The sequence below is a fragment of the Oryctolagus cuniculus genome, chromosome 18, assembly GCF_964237555.1.
Source record: "Oryctolagus cuniculus chromosome 18, mOryCun1.1, whole genome shotgun sequence".
Lineage (NCBI taxonomy): Eukaryota > Metazoa > Chordata > Mammalia > Lagomorpha > Leporidae > Oryctolagus > Oryctolagus cuniculus.
The window spans coordinates 4,176,282-4,189,691 of record NC_091449.1 but is presented as its reverse complement, the minus strand read 5'-3'; the positions used below and the strand labels follow the sequence as shown (position 1 = coordinate 4,189,691).

Genomic DNA, 13,410 nt, shown 5'->3' with positions numbered 1-13,410 from the left:
AGAGCGTAGCTTAGGGAGTAAAGCCAACACCAGCAGTGCCGGCATCACATATGGTATGGCCAAGTTGGAGTCCCGGCTGCTCCACTTCTGATCCAGCTCCCTGCTAATGCGCCTGGGAAAGCAGTAGAGAACGACCCAAGTGCTTGGGTCCCTGCACCCACGTGGGAGACCCAGAAGCTCCTGCCTGGTCCTGGCTTCAGCCTCGCCCAGCCATATGGGGAGCGAGCCATTGGATGGGAAACCTCTGCCTCTGATTCTCCTCTCTCCATCTCTCCCTCTGAAATAAATAAATCAGTCTTTAAAAAAAATTTTAAGCACTCCTAGAAGGAAATACCTGGCTAAATATGACCTCAGACTTCATCACAGCGTCTAAGCTGTGATGCCGAAAGTACAAGGAACAAATGGGAAAATGGCTGATTTGATCATCCCCAAAACTTCAGAAGTCTGTGCACCATGGACAGCTATCAAGGGAACAGAAAGACAACGAACACATTGTGTAAAGATCTGGAAGCCACAACAGGAAAAGCAAGGGTGCAACTCAGCCCAAGAGAAGGGAAGTGAAAATAATGCCACAGAGAGGCACCCCCACGCCCACCACACTGGTCACTTCTCAAAGACAAAGCAGGCAGAGTGTGGTCAGGGTGTGGGGCAATCTCAGCCCTGAGACACGGCTGGAATGTGCAGGGTTCAGTCACTGCGGCAAGAGGCTCGTAGTTCCTCAAAGCACCTGACCCAGTGTCAGCACAGCACAGAGCAGCCCACCCCCTGCACGGAGTCAGGCGCTCCCGTTGACCCACATCCTGGCAAGGGTCAGGGTCAGGCGCAGTGCTCACCAGTGTGCCGAGTGCAGGCTCTGTGGAGTGTTCTCACCACCGAGGGCCAGGGGGAGGCTCTGACAACCACCCAGAGACTGTGCACACAGGCATCCATCCAAGCACGGCCGGACAGGGACAGGAGCCGGATGTGCAGCGGGGATGCGGGGCTCGGGGTGGTGGGTCCCTGGCTCCGTGGGAACTCTGCTGAGCCCCAGGAAGCCATAGAGTGAGGATGTGGGCGTCAAGGGGTGCAGCCACACACAAAGGCCCCACATAGCACTGTTCCCAGAAACACCCAGGGCTGGGAGCCCACAGAGCCCTGGGGTTGGGCGGGGCTGGTGGGGCTGGCCTCTGCATGGTATGGAGCTTCCTTCTGGGGTGAGGCCGGAGGTGGTCCTAGCATTTCTGGGACTTTACCGTGAACGCCACTGAGTGCACACTTTGCCAGCTCCTGTTTCTGGGAGGGGGACTTCCTCTCAACCAGACGCAGGGCTAAGGAAAGGACAGATGCCTGCGGATGCCTTTGTAACCAGAGGCTGTGATGAGCCGCCATAGTTCTCTCCTGGGTCCCCACCCCAGAGCAGGCAGCTGAGAGCCTGCCCTCTGACCTCCACCCCAAACACGGCTGAGGATGGGGTCTTCCATTCTGGCTGGTACCCGGGACCGCTTCTGATTCACCTCTGGGGTCAGCGGGCGCTCCTAGGGACTTCTGAGGTGGGGTGCCTACCAGAACGGTGCTGTCCCCACGTCTGAATCTGGAAGGGACACTGCAGGACCCTGAGACCGGAGTGCTGCGGCCACGGCCACCCAGAGGGGAGGTCTCGGGCATCCCCCCACCACAGAGACGCTGGGGGACGACGTCACCTGTTCAGGTCGCTCAGGAAGCGTCACCCCCATGTCATCCAGGAGCACGGGGCCCAGGTGCTCAGATCAGGAGAGGAGAGGCTGTGGGGGGCTCAGGAAGCAGGTGCCGGGGACCCCCAGCCCCACGTGAGTGTGTATCTGCACACGGGCCCAGTGCCCTGCTCCCAGTCCCCTCTACCTAATGAGAAACCCGGTACAGGGCAGGCAGCACAGGGTGTGCGGCACTGGACCCCGGCTGGGCTGGTCAGGGCACCACCATATTCTCAGTTCCTAGGGTAGCTCGGGGCCTCTGCCCCCAGACACACTCCCCTCCTCACAGCTGCTCACCAGGCCCTAGGCCCACCAGCCCTCAGCAGGACCCCACCCCAAGGCCGGGTCCTCTTTGTGGGCCCTCCTGCACCTGCCACAGCCACAGCTGGGCTGCAGCTCAGCCACACCTCTGCAGCGTCTTTGCCTTCTTCATCCCCCCTGTCAGCGCCAAAGGCCTGGAAGATTCCGTCACCCTCCCCACGGGATCCAGCCCTCCCCCTCCCCTCCCCTCCCCCACCCCAGCCCCCACACCTGCACTCAACAGCTCAGGAAGGGGAAGTGCCTGTGCAGGGAGAACCAGAACCCTAACCGGGCAGCTCCTAGGCCCCGCCCATGAGGGGCACCCCCTGGTGGGGCTGGAGTGGGCAGGGGGGGCGGAGACCAGGCAGGCACAGCACAGGGGTAGCGGTGGCGGAGGCCTGGTCCCATGGTCCCCAAAGCCTTTTCTGTCCTGGGCCCGTCCTCAGGGACAGCAAGGGAGGGGCTGCTCCCTCCCTGTGAGGCCGCAGATGAGGAACCCGTGACGTCTCCCCGCTCATCTCCAGCCGGGCTCTGGGCCTCTGCACCTCACAGTTGCTCTGCTCCACAGGGACCATGGGCGGCGGGGCCCAGACCCCAGCCCTCACTGCCCTCCTCTGCCTGGGTGAGCTGGGGACATGGGGACAATGGGATCCCCTACAGGTGCAGGAGGGGACAGCGCCCTGCGCCAGCTGGGACCCCAGGGCTCAGAGGACCAGGGCAGACCTGGTCGTCTCTGCAGGGGTGGGGAGTGGGGAGTAGCTCTCACGGGGACCTCTCTTCCAGGGCTGTGCCGGGTGCCAGGGGATGGGGCACAGGCGGGTGAGTCTCCCCTGACCTGGCTCAGCCCCAGGGGCCCAGGCAGCTCAGGGTTGAGGAGCCCAGTGGGCTGGGCTGATGGTGATGGCTGGGAGGGGCTGGGAGTGGAGCTGGGGAAGGGGGCGGGGGAGGGGCGGCACCCGGGGTCTGCAGCTCTGATTCCCTTCCAGGGGCCCTCCCCAAGCCCTCCATCTGGGCCGACCCAGGCCCCCTGGTCGCCGTGGGGAGTCCTGTGACCCTCTGGTGCCAGGGGTCTCTGCAGGCTGAGATCTACTGTGTGTATAAAGAGGGCCGCCCTCAGTCCTGGGTAGTGCAGGCTCAGCAGGACTCCAGACACAAGGCTGACTTCCCCATCACCATGTCCATGAGCTCCTACCACACAGGGCAGTACCGGTGTGTGTATCAGACCCCGCTCGGCCCCTCCCAGCCCAGTGACCCCCTGACCCTGGTGGTGACAGGTAAGGGGTGTCCCCTGCCTAGAGTGGCTCCAGGTCACAGAAGGAAGCCAAGTGGGGTGCACGAGGCAGCAGCCCCCCAACACGGCTCTGCCCTCCCCTGCAGGGATGTTCCCGGCACCCTCCCTGTCAGCCCAGCCAAGCCTCGTGGTGGCGTCAGGAGAGAACGTGTCCCTCTCGTGTGGCTCAGATGAGGCGGGCACTGCACATCTGCTAAAGGAGGGCGGAGCCGGCCCCCTGCACAGCCCGGAAGCCAGGTTCTCCCGTGGGGCTGGGGTGTGGCAGGCCACCTTCCTCCTGGGCTCCGTGGACAGCACCTACGGGGGCATCTACAGGTGCTACCGCGCTTACAGCAGCCAGCCCTATGTGTGGTCCCTGCCCAGTGAGCCCCTGGAGCTTCAGGTCACAGGTGAGGGGCCCAGTGCCCAGGGAGCCTGGGTGGGGGTGGGCGATTCGGGAAGTCTGACCCCGTGTGGGTGGTGATCAGCTCAGACCCTGCTGGCTGTGGGATGTGTGGCTGAGCGTGGGTCCATCCCCCTCTCAGGGCTGCACAGGGAGCCCTCCCTCTCAGCCCTGCTGCGCTGACCAGGCCCCAGCCCCGACTTCCTCCTGGGCCCCGTGAGCGGCTCCCTTGGGGGCGGGTACAGGTGCTACGGTGGACTCCAGGGCCCCCCTGGACATGCTCTTGCATGTGGGAAGCCCCTGCCCGTCCTGTCCTGTCTGCCCCAGGCGAGGCCCGGGTTGTGCCCTGGGGCTGTGGAGTGCAGAGATTTCTGGGCCAGAGGTCCAGTGGGGCTGTGTCTCTGGGAGGGGAGTGGAGCCAGCAGGGACAGGGACCCCAGGAGACCCAAGCTGCCCTGAGGGGAGGGAGGGGCTGCTCCCTCCACACTCCGTCCTCTCTCCCAGGGATGTACAGGAAACCCTCCCTGCAGGCCCAGCCGGGGCCCTCGGTGCGCAGGGGAGCAATGGTGGCCCTGCGCTGTGGCTCTGAGGAGGCGATGGACACCTTTCTCCTGCACAAGGTGGACTCAGGCGCCCCTCCCCAGCGCCTGCGTGTCCTGGGCTCGGCCACAGCTGCTCAGGCGACCTTCACGCTGGGGCCTGTGACCTCGGCCCACGGGGGCACCTACAGGTGCTACAGCGCCCACAGCACTGACCCCTACCTGTGGTCATGGCCCAGTGACCCCCTGCAGCTCGAGGTGTCAGGTGAGGGCCCCAGCCCTGTCCCCACGGTGGTCCTGGTCAGTGCAGGGCTGTCCCCAGGAGAGGGCTGGGCTGGGGAGGAGCCCCAGGGGAGGTCACCAGGGAGCAGGGAGCAGCAGAGGTCTCCAGCTCCGGGGCCCAGGTCACCCTCTGTGGTATGGGGTTTGGGTGGGCAGTGGAGTGGATGGATCAGGGGCCCTCGAGTTGAGATGGGAACTGGGCTGGGTGCACAGGCCTCTCATGGAGCCCACAAGGGCGAGGGGACTCCCTAGACACAAAGGTGTGCAGCCCTGGGTCACCCGGCCCCGGGTGGGGACTCCTCCGGGTCCAGGTCCCTGGGGAGAGGGGAGGGGTGGCCGTGTGCGCTGTGAGGTGGTGGCGGCTCAGGGGGTGAATGCAGAGACCCAGCGTGTGCCTGGGGCACAGCAGTGCTCAGTGCACGGTGCTGTTTCCCACTCACAAGGGCACCTGGACGCAGGGGGCGCCCTCCCTGCCCTGCGCCTCAGGTCAGAACTGGCAGAGCCAGGCCCAGTCCTGCCCATACTGCGCCCTCATCCGGGGAGGGGTGGGGACCTGCAGGTGCAATGGCTCCCAAGCCCCGCCCCCTGTGACAACCCTCAGGGAGGTCTGGGCCCCTTTATTCTCCTGAAGAGCAGCTCAGTGGAGGAGCAGCAGTGGAGCGTTTGTTCCTGTGGGGACTCCTTCCCCCGACCCTGGTTGGGCTCTGATTTCCTGACAAAGTTCCCATCAGCCCAGAGGGAAGGGAAATCTCACTTCCTGGCTTCCCGATCCCTGGGCAGCCTGGCCTGTTTCAGTATGCGCACGTCTGTAGCTGCGTCCCTGCACAGTGCCCACTGCGATGTGTGCTGTCTGTGTCCATGTTCACTGTGAGTTGTGTCCCTGAGCTTGTAACTACCGATAGTCACCGAGGTCTACACTGTGACCTGGTTGTTCCAGGTCTTCTCACTCAGGAATACTGATTGTGGAACACAGTGGAGCACCACCGCTTAGGAAACACGTGTGTGTGTGTGTGTGTGTGTGTGTGTGTGTCCCATGGTGGCTGTGTCAAGATAATGAAGACTTAGTTGACCACAGATAAAGAGGACAGAGCAGCAGGTGCACAGGCTGAGGTGGGGGGGAGGGGAGGCTGCCCTGGACGTTGCCCCTCTGTGTCTCTGACACTCAGGAGCCCCTGATGGCCCCCGCCAGCCGTGGGCCCGGGTCCTCAGAGCTGAGTGCATGGGGAGGGCGGGGTCTCCTCCTCCTCACCGTCCCGTCCCTGTTCTCAGGAGGACCGGAGCCCAGCAGCCCCTCGCGCCCGCAGCCAGACTCCCCCACTGGTGAGTGAGCTACAGGCCGGACCCAGAGCTCAGGCTGCTTGTGGGGAGGTGGACTCCGGTGAGCCAGCCTAGGTGACCCCTCCATGTACGCCCCCAGCCTCAGCGCCCGAGGACCACACCCTGGAGAACCTCATCCGCATGGGTATAGCAGGCTTGGTCCTGCTGGGCATTGGGCTTCTGCTGGCAGATGCTTGGTACAGCCACAAGAGGACCCGGGCTGCAGGCCAGCAGTGACCTGGAGAGAGGACAGCCTGGGTCAGAGGCCGCTCCCTGGGGGCGGGGAGGGGGGAGTCGGGTGCACAGTGGGGAACTGTCCCCCCTAGTGTGGGTGCTGGGAGCTGTCTGGGGGCCTCAGGGGCTCTCTATTCAGCTGTGGACTTCTGCCCTGTGGCTGTGTCCTATCCCGCCTGGCTCTCCGGTGGGACAGCGCCACCTGCAGGCCGCATGTAGACCCGCACCCGCCTCCCGCCTTGCTCTACTCTCACGGAGCCTTTTGCTCTGTTTCTGGTGCATGCAGTTCCCAGTGCGCATGCGTGAGAATCCGCGTTTCCAGCCAAGAACACGGAGCTTGCGCCAAGTAACAGAATAAACGAGCGAAATCGGATTTCAGGGTGGGCGAGGTCCATCCCACACGGGACGCTCACGGCCTCTCAGGCCCCGAGTCCTTCCCTGGGCTTGGGACGCCTTGCGTGTGGGGGCTCAGAAGGGTCACACGGGAACCGGTGCCCGGGAGACTGACGGGCGGGTGTCTGGGCACTGCTTAGCGGCCGCTCTGAAACAAGCATGCTTTCTGTGGGGTGCCGCTAGCCGTCATACGGCCACCCTCCAGGAGCCCCTGTGAGGTCTGTGATGCGGGCTGGGAAGAGACGCCCCCAGCTGCCTGCCGGGTGCCGGGGGCTCCTCCGTCAGGGCCCCGCTGTGCACCTCGGGTTCCTGCCGCGTGAAGGCAGTGCTACTCCCTAGTCAGGGTGACGGCACCAAGTACAAGGAGTCCTCCCCTGCTTCTATGGATAAAGTCGGCTCCGTCGGCCCACCTGCACCAGGTGTGTCTGCCTCCCAACCGTCCTGGGGCACGTGGCACACTGCCCTCGGTCTCTGCACAGAGCTCAGTCGGGCTCGGTGCTAAGGGGCTAACAGAGAAGCACGTGGATAAGGGGAGGCAGCGTGAGGTGGGCGCCTCCCCTGGGTCGGGGTCCAGCTGAGAACAGAGGGCTTCAAGACGCGGAGTCCCTGTTCAGGGCTGGCGGCTTGAATGACTCAATCCAGGCTGCTTGCTTGCCTCCTGGCCTCCCGCAGCCCGGGCTGAATCCTGCTCCTGGAACTGTGCCGTCCCCACGCCCCACCCTCTGTCCTGTCCCAAAGCGTGAATCACACTTGTGCAGGCCCTGTGTTAGTGGTTCTGACTGTGCCAGGACTGGGCGCGCCCCCCTTGCGGAGTAGAAAGCTCAGAGTCTGGACTGAGATGTCCCCAGCTTCCAGCCCGGGCTTGCGTGGTCTCAGCTGTGGTACTGAGCGAGTGGCGTGGGTTCTCCAAGCGCCAGCCCCGCCCTCTGAGAGTGCAGAGCAGAGTCGGGCATGGGGAGGGATTCCCGGGAAAGCAGAACTCCAAACTCCATGGAGGCCAAGCAGTGCCTTAGGGACGAGGAGGGACTGGGAGCAGCTTAGTGAGTGTGGGGCATTTGGGGGGGTGACAATGGAGCTAGAAGAGTTCATGTGGGGCCGGCACTGTGGCAGTGCAGGTTCAATCCCAGCCTGCAGTGCTGCCATCCCATAGGGGCCAGGGTTGGAGTCCCAGCTGCTCCACATCCGCTCCCGCTCCCTGCTAATGCACCTGGGAGAGCAGCAGAAGGTGGTCCAAGTCCCTGGTCCCTGCACCCGCAGGGGGGATGGGGAGAAGATCCTGGTTCCTGGCCCCAGATAGCCCTGGCTCTGCCCTTTGTGGCCACTTGGGGAGTGAACCAGCAGATGGAAGACCTCTCTCTCTCTCTCTCTCTCTCTCTCTTTTCTCTATCTAGCTCCGTAACTCTTTCCAATAAATAAAATATATTTTTAAAGAGTTAATGGTGTACAACATTGTTAATGTAGTTAGTCAGCACAGTATATACTTTAAAGGGCTGGTTTAATGTTATTTGAATTTCGGCACACTAAAGAAGGAAAACATTGTTTCTCATAAGTGCCTGACAGTCCAACAGTTCCTCTCCTGCACATATAACCACAGGGATTGAAGCAGGAACCCAAGCAGGTGTTGCATCCACGGGTTCATAGCAGCCTCATTCACATGAGCCCAAAGATGCCAGCAACCAGAATAAGCACAACAGGTGAGTGCGTCCACAACAGGCGGTGTTTGTAGACACGGCTGACACTCTCCTGTTAGAAAAGAAGGAGGGTCTGGATAATCGTGGAGAAACCCTGAAGATATGACAATACATAAATCAGCCGGTGTCACAAAGACACCTGGTCTGATTCTGCTCTGAGAGGTGCCCGGGGGTGCAGATTCAGAGGGCAGAACGTGGACTCGGGTGTGGGGAGGGAGCATGCAGATGCCTGCTGAGTGGGTCTGGGGTTTCTGTCTCTGCTAATGAAGATGTTTGTGACAGTTGCTGGTGGGTACACGACACAGTGAATGTGAGAGGTAGCTACAGCATGAATTAAATTTCTGTTAGGTCTGTAATCTGTGCTCTGTGAATTTCAGCTCGACAAAGGAGGAAGACACAAACACCAACAACATATTTGCCAGCTATTTTTCCCTTTAAATGAACACATAATAATTTGGGAGGTGCAGCGTGGGATTTGAAGGTGTGCTGATCACACCAGGGCGTTCCCATCTCGTCATGTCCTGTGTTTGGGCCCCAGCTCCTCTCCTCGAGTTCTTTGTAGAAACACTCAACAGGTTATGTGAGCCATGGGTGCCTCCTGTGCTGTGCAGACAGAGCCGTTCCTCTATCTGACTCCACCTTGGGACCCGGGGACCAAACCTCCCTCATCTCTCCCCCAGACCCTTTTCAGCGATAGTGGTCACCATCCTACTCTGCTACTATGAGACCAACTTTTCCGACTTCTGCTTAGAAGGGAGAACTTACACTGGATTCCTGGGAAGGCGTATTTCACTTAATGTTCTCCAGTCCCAGCCATTTCTCCACAAATGACTGGATTTCATTAACACTTTTTGAGAACAGAATTAGAGAGTGGGAGTTGGTACAGCAGTTAAGTCCCTGATTGGATGCCTGAATCCCACAGCTGAGTGCCTGGGTTAGGTCCAGATCTGCCTCTGAGGTGGCTTCCATTACTGCACACCTAGGAGACAGGCAGTGGCTCAGTGCTCGTTCCTGCCCCAGGAGGGAGATTGGCTGCAGCTCCAGGCTCCTGACTGCGTAGCACAGCCCTGGCTATTGCCAGCATTTGGGGGGTGAACCAGCAAACAAGAGATCTCTCCCTCTCTCTCTTCCCCTTTCAAACAAAATTTTAAGTATTTTAAGAGAAAATAATGATAAGCCTTTCATCTTAATTTATTTCTGCCCTACCCCACCTCCCCACGAACAGGGAAAAAATGGTATCTCTCTGACAGTCCATCGAAATCTAGTCTGCATTTTTTCCAAGGGATATTGCCAGTCCTATCATATCTGCCACACTAGGTTCTGTGATTCCCTCGAGTGTGTTTGTGAAGATCCCATGCCAGGAAACCCCTGTATCTTCCTTGTCCCAACTGGAGATCCTGGGAAGCCACACACGAGGTGGTGGAGAAGGAACTGGGGTTGCAGAAGGAGGCTGATTCATCAGGACTACCATGGATACAGCACTGCAGGGTGTTACCAGTGCGACAGAGGGAGGACTCCCACGGATACAACACCCCAGGGTGTTACCAGTATCGACAGAGGGAGGGTCACCTGGGCAGCCCCCAGTGTTGCCCTAGAGTTGGTGGTGCTGGGTGAGGAGACATCCAGGGTCTTCAGCCCTCATGTGGGAATTTTACCTGATTTTTAATAGACTTCGAGAATGGTTTTAGGGAACAAATGAGAAGTTACCACATGGAGTTGCTATAGACCCTTCACCCAGCTCCCTGTTAGCATTGTAGGTTAATATGGCACATTTCTTCCCAGCACCCTTAGCTCAACTAGTCCATGGTTTATTTAGATTTCCTGTGTTGGAACCTAATCCTTTATCTTCTGCAGGATCTCACACTGCCTCTGGTTCTCTCTGTCTCTTTAGGCCATTCAATTCCCTTGTTGGCGTTGACCTTGATGACAATTTTCAAGAACATGTGCAAGACCTTCAAGGAAGCCCTGCCCTGGGAAGCTGTGTGACAGGACTGGGTGATGGGTCACTACGCAGAAGATGGGAGAAAAGAGCTGTCCCCAGCACAGCCCAGCAGGGATCCAGAGGATCCAGGAGCCTGGCTGCTGCTGCGGATCTGGGGCACTTGGTTCCCAAGGGAGCGTCACCGTTCCTCCCTGCACATTCTGTGTGGAAGGAAGTCTACGTCAACCCACGCCTGAGAAGTGGAGCGCAACGCACCTGCTCCGGCCCAGCCTTCACTCTAGCTCTACCCCCAGGGCGGCCCAACCTGCTGTATCTGGAGGGGGCGTCTAGGCCCCTGCTTTCCGGAGGAGCACGTCTGTGGTTTCCGGAAGAGAAGTGCAGGGTCTCTTAATTTCATGAAGTTGGTGTGTGGGGGTCTCCAGAGAGCACCCGAGATTCCCGGGTTTCCGGAAGAGAACTTTTGTGGTTCCTAAAGATAGTGTGCAGGGGGGTCTCCGGAAGAGCGTGTCTGATACTGCAGCTATCCGGCAGAGGGGACTGGGGTCTTTATATGCACGCCCGAGGATCCCGGGTTTCCGGAAGTGTGCGTCTGGCATTTCCGGTCCATGAACATTCTCTCTACACAGCACCTCCCCCTTCAGCCCCACCTGGCCCCTGGAGCCCTTAGTACCACGCCCGCTTCCTGGTTTACTTCTCGACGGTGCCAACTCCCTGAGCGCGTGGGCGGCTCCTTGGCTCACCTGTCCACAACAGTGTGGGACAGAGAGGGGATCCTGGGGCCCAGACCCCCACCGCTCCCTTCTCCTAGCGCAGGTCGGGCACAGGGGAGGAGCTAACGGGGAGGAGACACTTAGACACCTGCACGCCCGCGTTCCTGCGGCGCAGCTCACATCGCTGTCATCGATCAACCGAGGCGAATGGGGCCCGAAGCAAGGCGTCCACGCAGTGGAATTAGACTCGGCCATGGAACGAGTGAAATCCGGACGTTTGCAGCAAACCGAGGCACTGCGGACACTGTGGGAGTGAGACAAGCCAGGCACAGAGGAAAACCCACGCGGGAAGTCACTCAGGTGTGGGCTGTGAGGGACTCGGGGAGCACCATGGTGGTCACCAGGGGAGGGCGTGGGATCCGCAGGTCAGAGAGCAGAGCTACAGAATCACGTGGGAGAAGAGGTCTAGAGGTGTAGTGTGCGTCATGGCGACTGTAGTTAATAACACTCACTGCATGGGCAGCTGAAATTGCTTAAAACTGTGTCAGATGCTCCCACCACACAATAAGTCTGTGAGGTAATGCACACGTTATCTAGCTTGGGTTAGCTCTTCCACTCTGTGTGTGTGTGTGCGCGTGTTTTATGTTTACGTGACAAATAGACACAAATACAACCTTTGGCTTCAAAGTAACTCTTCTTCAAAAGGAGAAAGTGTGCTGCCCTCACCCCTTCTCTCAGGCTCCTGTGACAAGCCCTGCCTGGCCGTGGAACAGGGTCTGGGGTGAGGCCAGGACAGAACATTTTCCTGTGATTTCCTCTCCAGCGTCCTCTTGGATAAGTTCCAGTGAGCCCAGAGGGAAATGGCTCCCTGCCACAGCGCTGACACCAGGGTGCCGGGGAACCTTGGCTCTGGTCCTAGAACCCCCGTATCTCTGTAGTTGCCACCGTGGCAGCCCCCAGGTGTGGCGGCCCCCAGTGGTGCCCTGGAGCGCGTGGTCACAGGTAGGTGTCTCTCAGACCCGCTGTGTCCTTGGCAGAGGCTCGCGGCTGGCTGTCCAGGGCCCTGTCCACAGCAGGGGTGTGAAGAGGAGTGTGGGAAAGCAGTACAGGGCACCACAACTCGGGCAAGGATGCGACGAGAATGGCTTCTCGCCCCCCCCCCACCACATTCAGCTCACATCCTCTGCCCTCCCCCAGTCAGTATCCCTGGGGACAGGAGGTCAGCTGAGCCAGGTGGGCTTGGGCACAGCACAGCAGCCACGAGCGGTGCACACGCTGGAGCATGGTTGAGTTCCCTTCCTCTAATCCCCTGCATGTGGACAGCACGGTGACCTCCCAGGGCCGCCCCCCGAGTGCGCCCCTCGGACTGATCCCCCTGTTCCCGAGCCGCAGATGCGCTGTGAACCCACACGGGGTCCCTGCATTCACCTCCTGCAGCAGAGGAATTCACTCCAGGCTGCTGGAGGTCTGGGCTCTGCTAAGTGGAGCTGTGTGGATCTCCCTTGGAGCGCTGACGGGAGTTCGTGTGTGGACCGCGATCCTGCGACCTGACGGTGACCAGTGAGGGCAGTTTCTGGTTGAGACGTTGGGTTGTCTTTAGGTAGGATGACGTCATCAGCAAAGAGAGGTAGTCTTAGGTAAGATGGCGTCATCAGCCAAGAGAAACGACATGGCTTCTTCCTTCCCAATTCGGACGCTTCTGCGGCTTCTTCTCGCCCACCTGCTCTGGCGAGGGCTTGCAGGGCCGCGCAGAGCAGCAGTCAGGGTTCACGTTTCCCGCACTCTTGATTAAGGAGACAGTGGCAAAGCACCGCGCACTCCCCTCAGTGACGTGTGAGCGCAGCATGTCGGCGTGCGCCTGCGCAGTCACTTGTCGTCGTATGCGCAGTAGCGTGTCATCATGCGCATGCGCAGTCCTGTCCTGTGCATATGTACAGTCACGTGTTGGGCTGTGTCCACAAGGCCAGTGGCGGTGTGCGCCTGCGCAATCCCTTGTTGACGTGCACCTGCGCAGTCCAGAGTCGGTGTGCGTGTGCGCGAGGCCGCCTCAGGTGAGTCCGTGTCCGCCCACACGGGGAAGCTGAGGCTCAGGGCAGAGGGGTGTGTGAGGGGACGCAGTGAGGGCGCCTCCCCCGGGAGTCAGGGCAGGCGGCAGGGAGGGGGCGGCGCAGGTCCTGGGAGGCCTCAGGGCCCCGCAGCGGGGTGGTCGGGTCAGGGGAAGCTGTGGCTGAGGGGCGTGGGAGCGGCGTCCGCGGCGGAGGGGGCGTCCGGGCCTCCCCCGCCCTGGGTCGGGCCCCGGGACCTCCGGGCCGGGCGGGAGCGGGGCTGTGCCCACCTGCATCCTCCGGAAGTGGCCGGGCTGCGACCCCACAGGAGGGGCTGAGGGCGGGGACGACCCCACCCCGGGGCGCATCAGCCCACCTGAGGGGCGGCTCCGGGAGGCCCGTGTCCTTGGTGCTGGGTCCTGGCCCTGGGAGAGGAGGGCGGAGCCGGCTGACAGGGCGGGGCGGGGCCCCATCCCTGCAGGGCGCCTGTGCCCCCATCCTGGGGACTGAGGGCCTGGCTGGGTGGGGGTGGTGCCCCTTCCTGTGGGGCTGCGGGCGGAACAGCCCTGCGATGC

The 13,410-nt window shown here is 60.9% G+C and overlaps 1 protein-coding gene and 1 long non-coding RNA gene across 7 annotated transcripts; one reads left to right on the top strand and one right to left on the bottom strand.

The window, feature by feature from the left end:
- The first annotated feature begins 2,357 nt into the window (after nt 1-2,357).
- Nucleotides 2,358-6,427, top strand: LOC100345649 (leukocyte immunoglobulin-like receptor subfamily A member 6). 5 transcript variants are annotated; one of them, XM_051828738.2, is made up of 8 exons: nt 2,361-2,631; nt 2,793-2,828; nt 2,996-3,283; nt 3,387-3,689; nt 4,187-4,486; nt 5,773-5,823; nt 5,921-6,078; nt 6,194-6,427. In XM_051828738.2, exons 1-7 carry the CDS (start codon nt 2,583-2,585, stop codon nt 6,055-6,057), a joined length of 1,164 nt encoding a protein of 387 aa, XP_051684698.2. In that variant the 5' UTR covers nt 2,361-2,582; the 3' UTR covers nt 6,058-6,078; nt 6,194-6,427. The 5 variants fall into 5 exon arrangements, with proteins under 5 accessions (XP_069918987.1, XP_069918986.1, XP_069918988.1 ...); XM_070062884.1 differs by having other exon boundaries at nt 2,363-2,631; nt 6,341-6,427; XM_070062886.1 differs by lacking the exon at nt 5,921-6,078 and having other exon boundaries at nt 2,358-2,631; nt 6,341-6,427.
- Nucleotides 6,428-7,916: 1,489 nt separating this feature from the next.
- Nucleotides 7,917-13,120, bottom strand: LOC138846610 (uncharacterized). 2 transcript variants are annotated; one of them, XR_011384151.1, is made up of 3 exons: nt 12,219-13,120; nt 10,939-11,853; nt 7,917-8,190 (listed from the first exon to the last, which is right to left on the bottom strand). It is a non-coding gene; the product is annotated as an uncharacterized lncRNA (long non-coding RNA). The 2 variants fall into 2 exon arrangements; XR_011384150.1 differs by lacking the exon at nt 7,917-8,190 and having other exon boundaries at nt 9,930-11,853.
- Between the last annotated feature and the right edge of the window lie 290 nt (nt 13,121-13,410).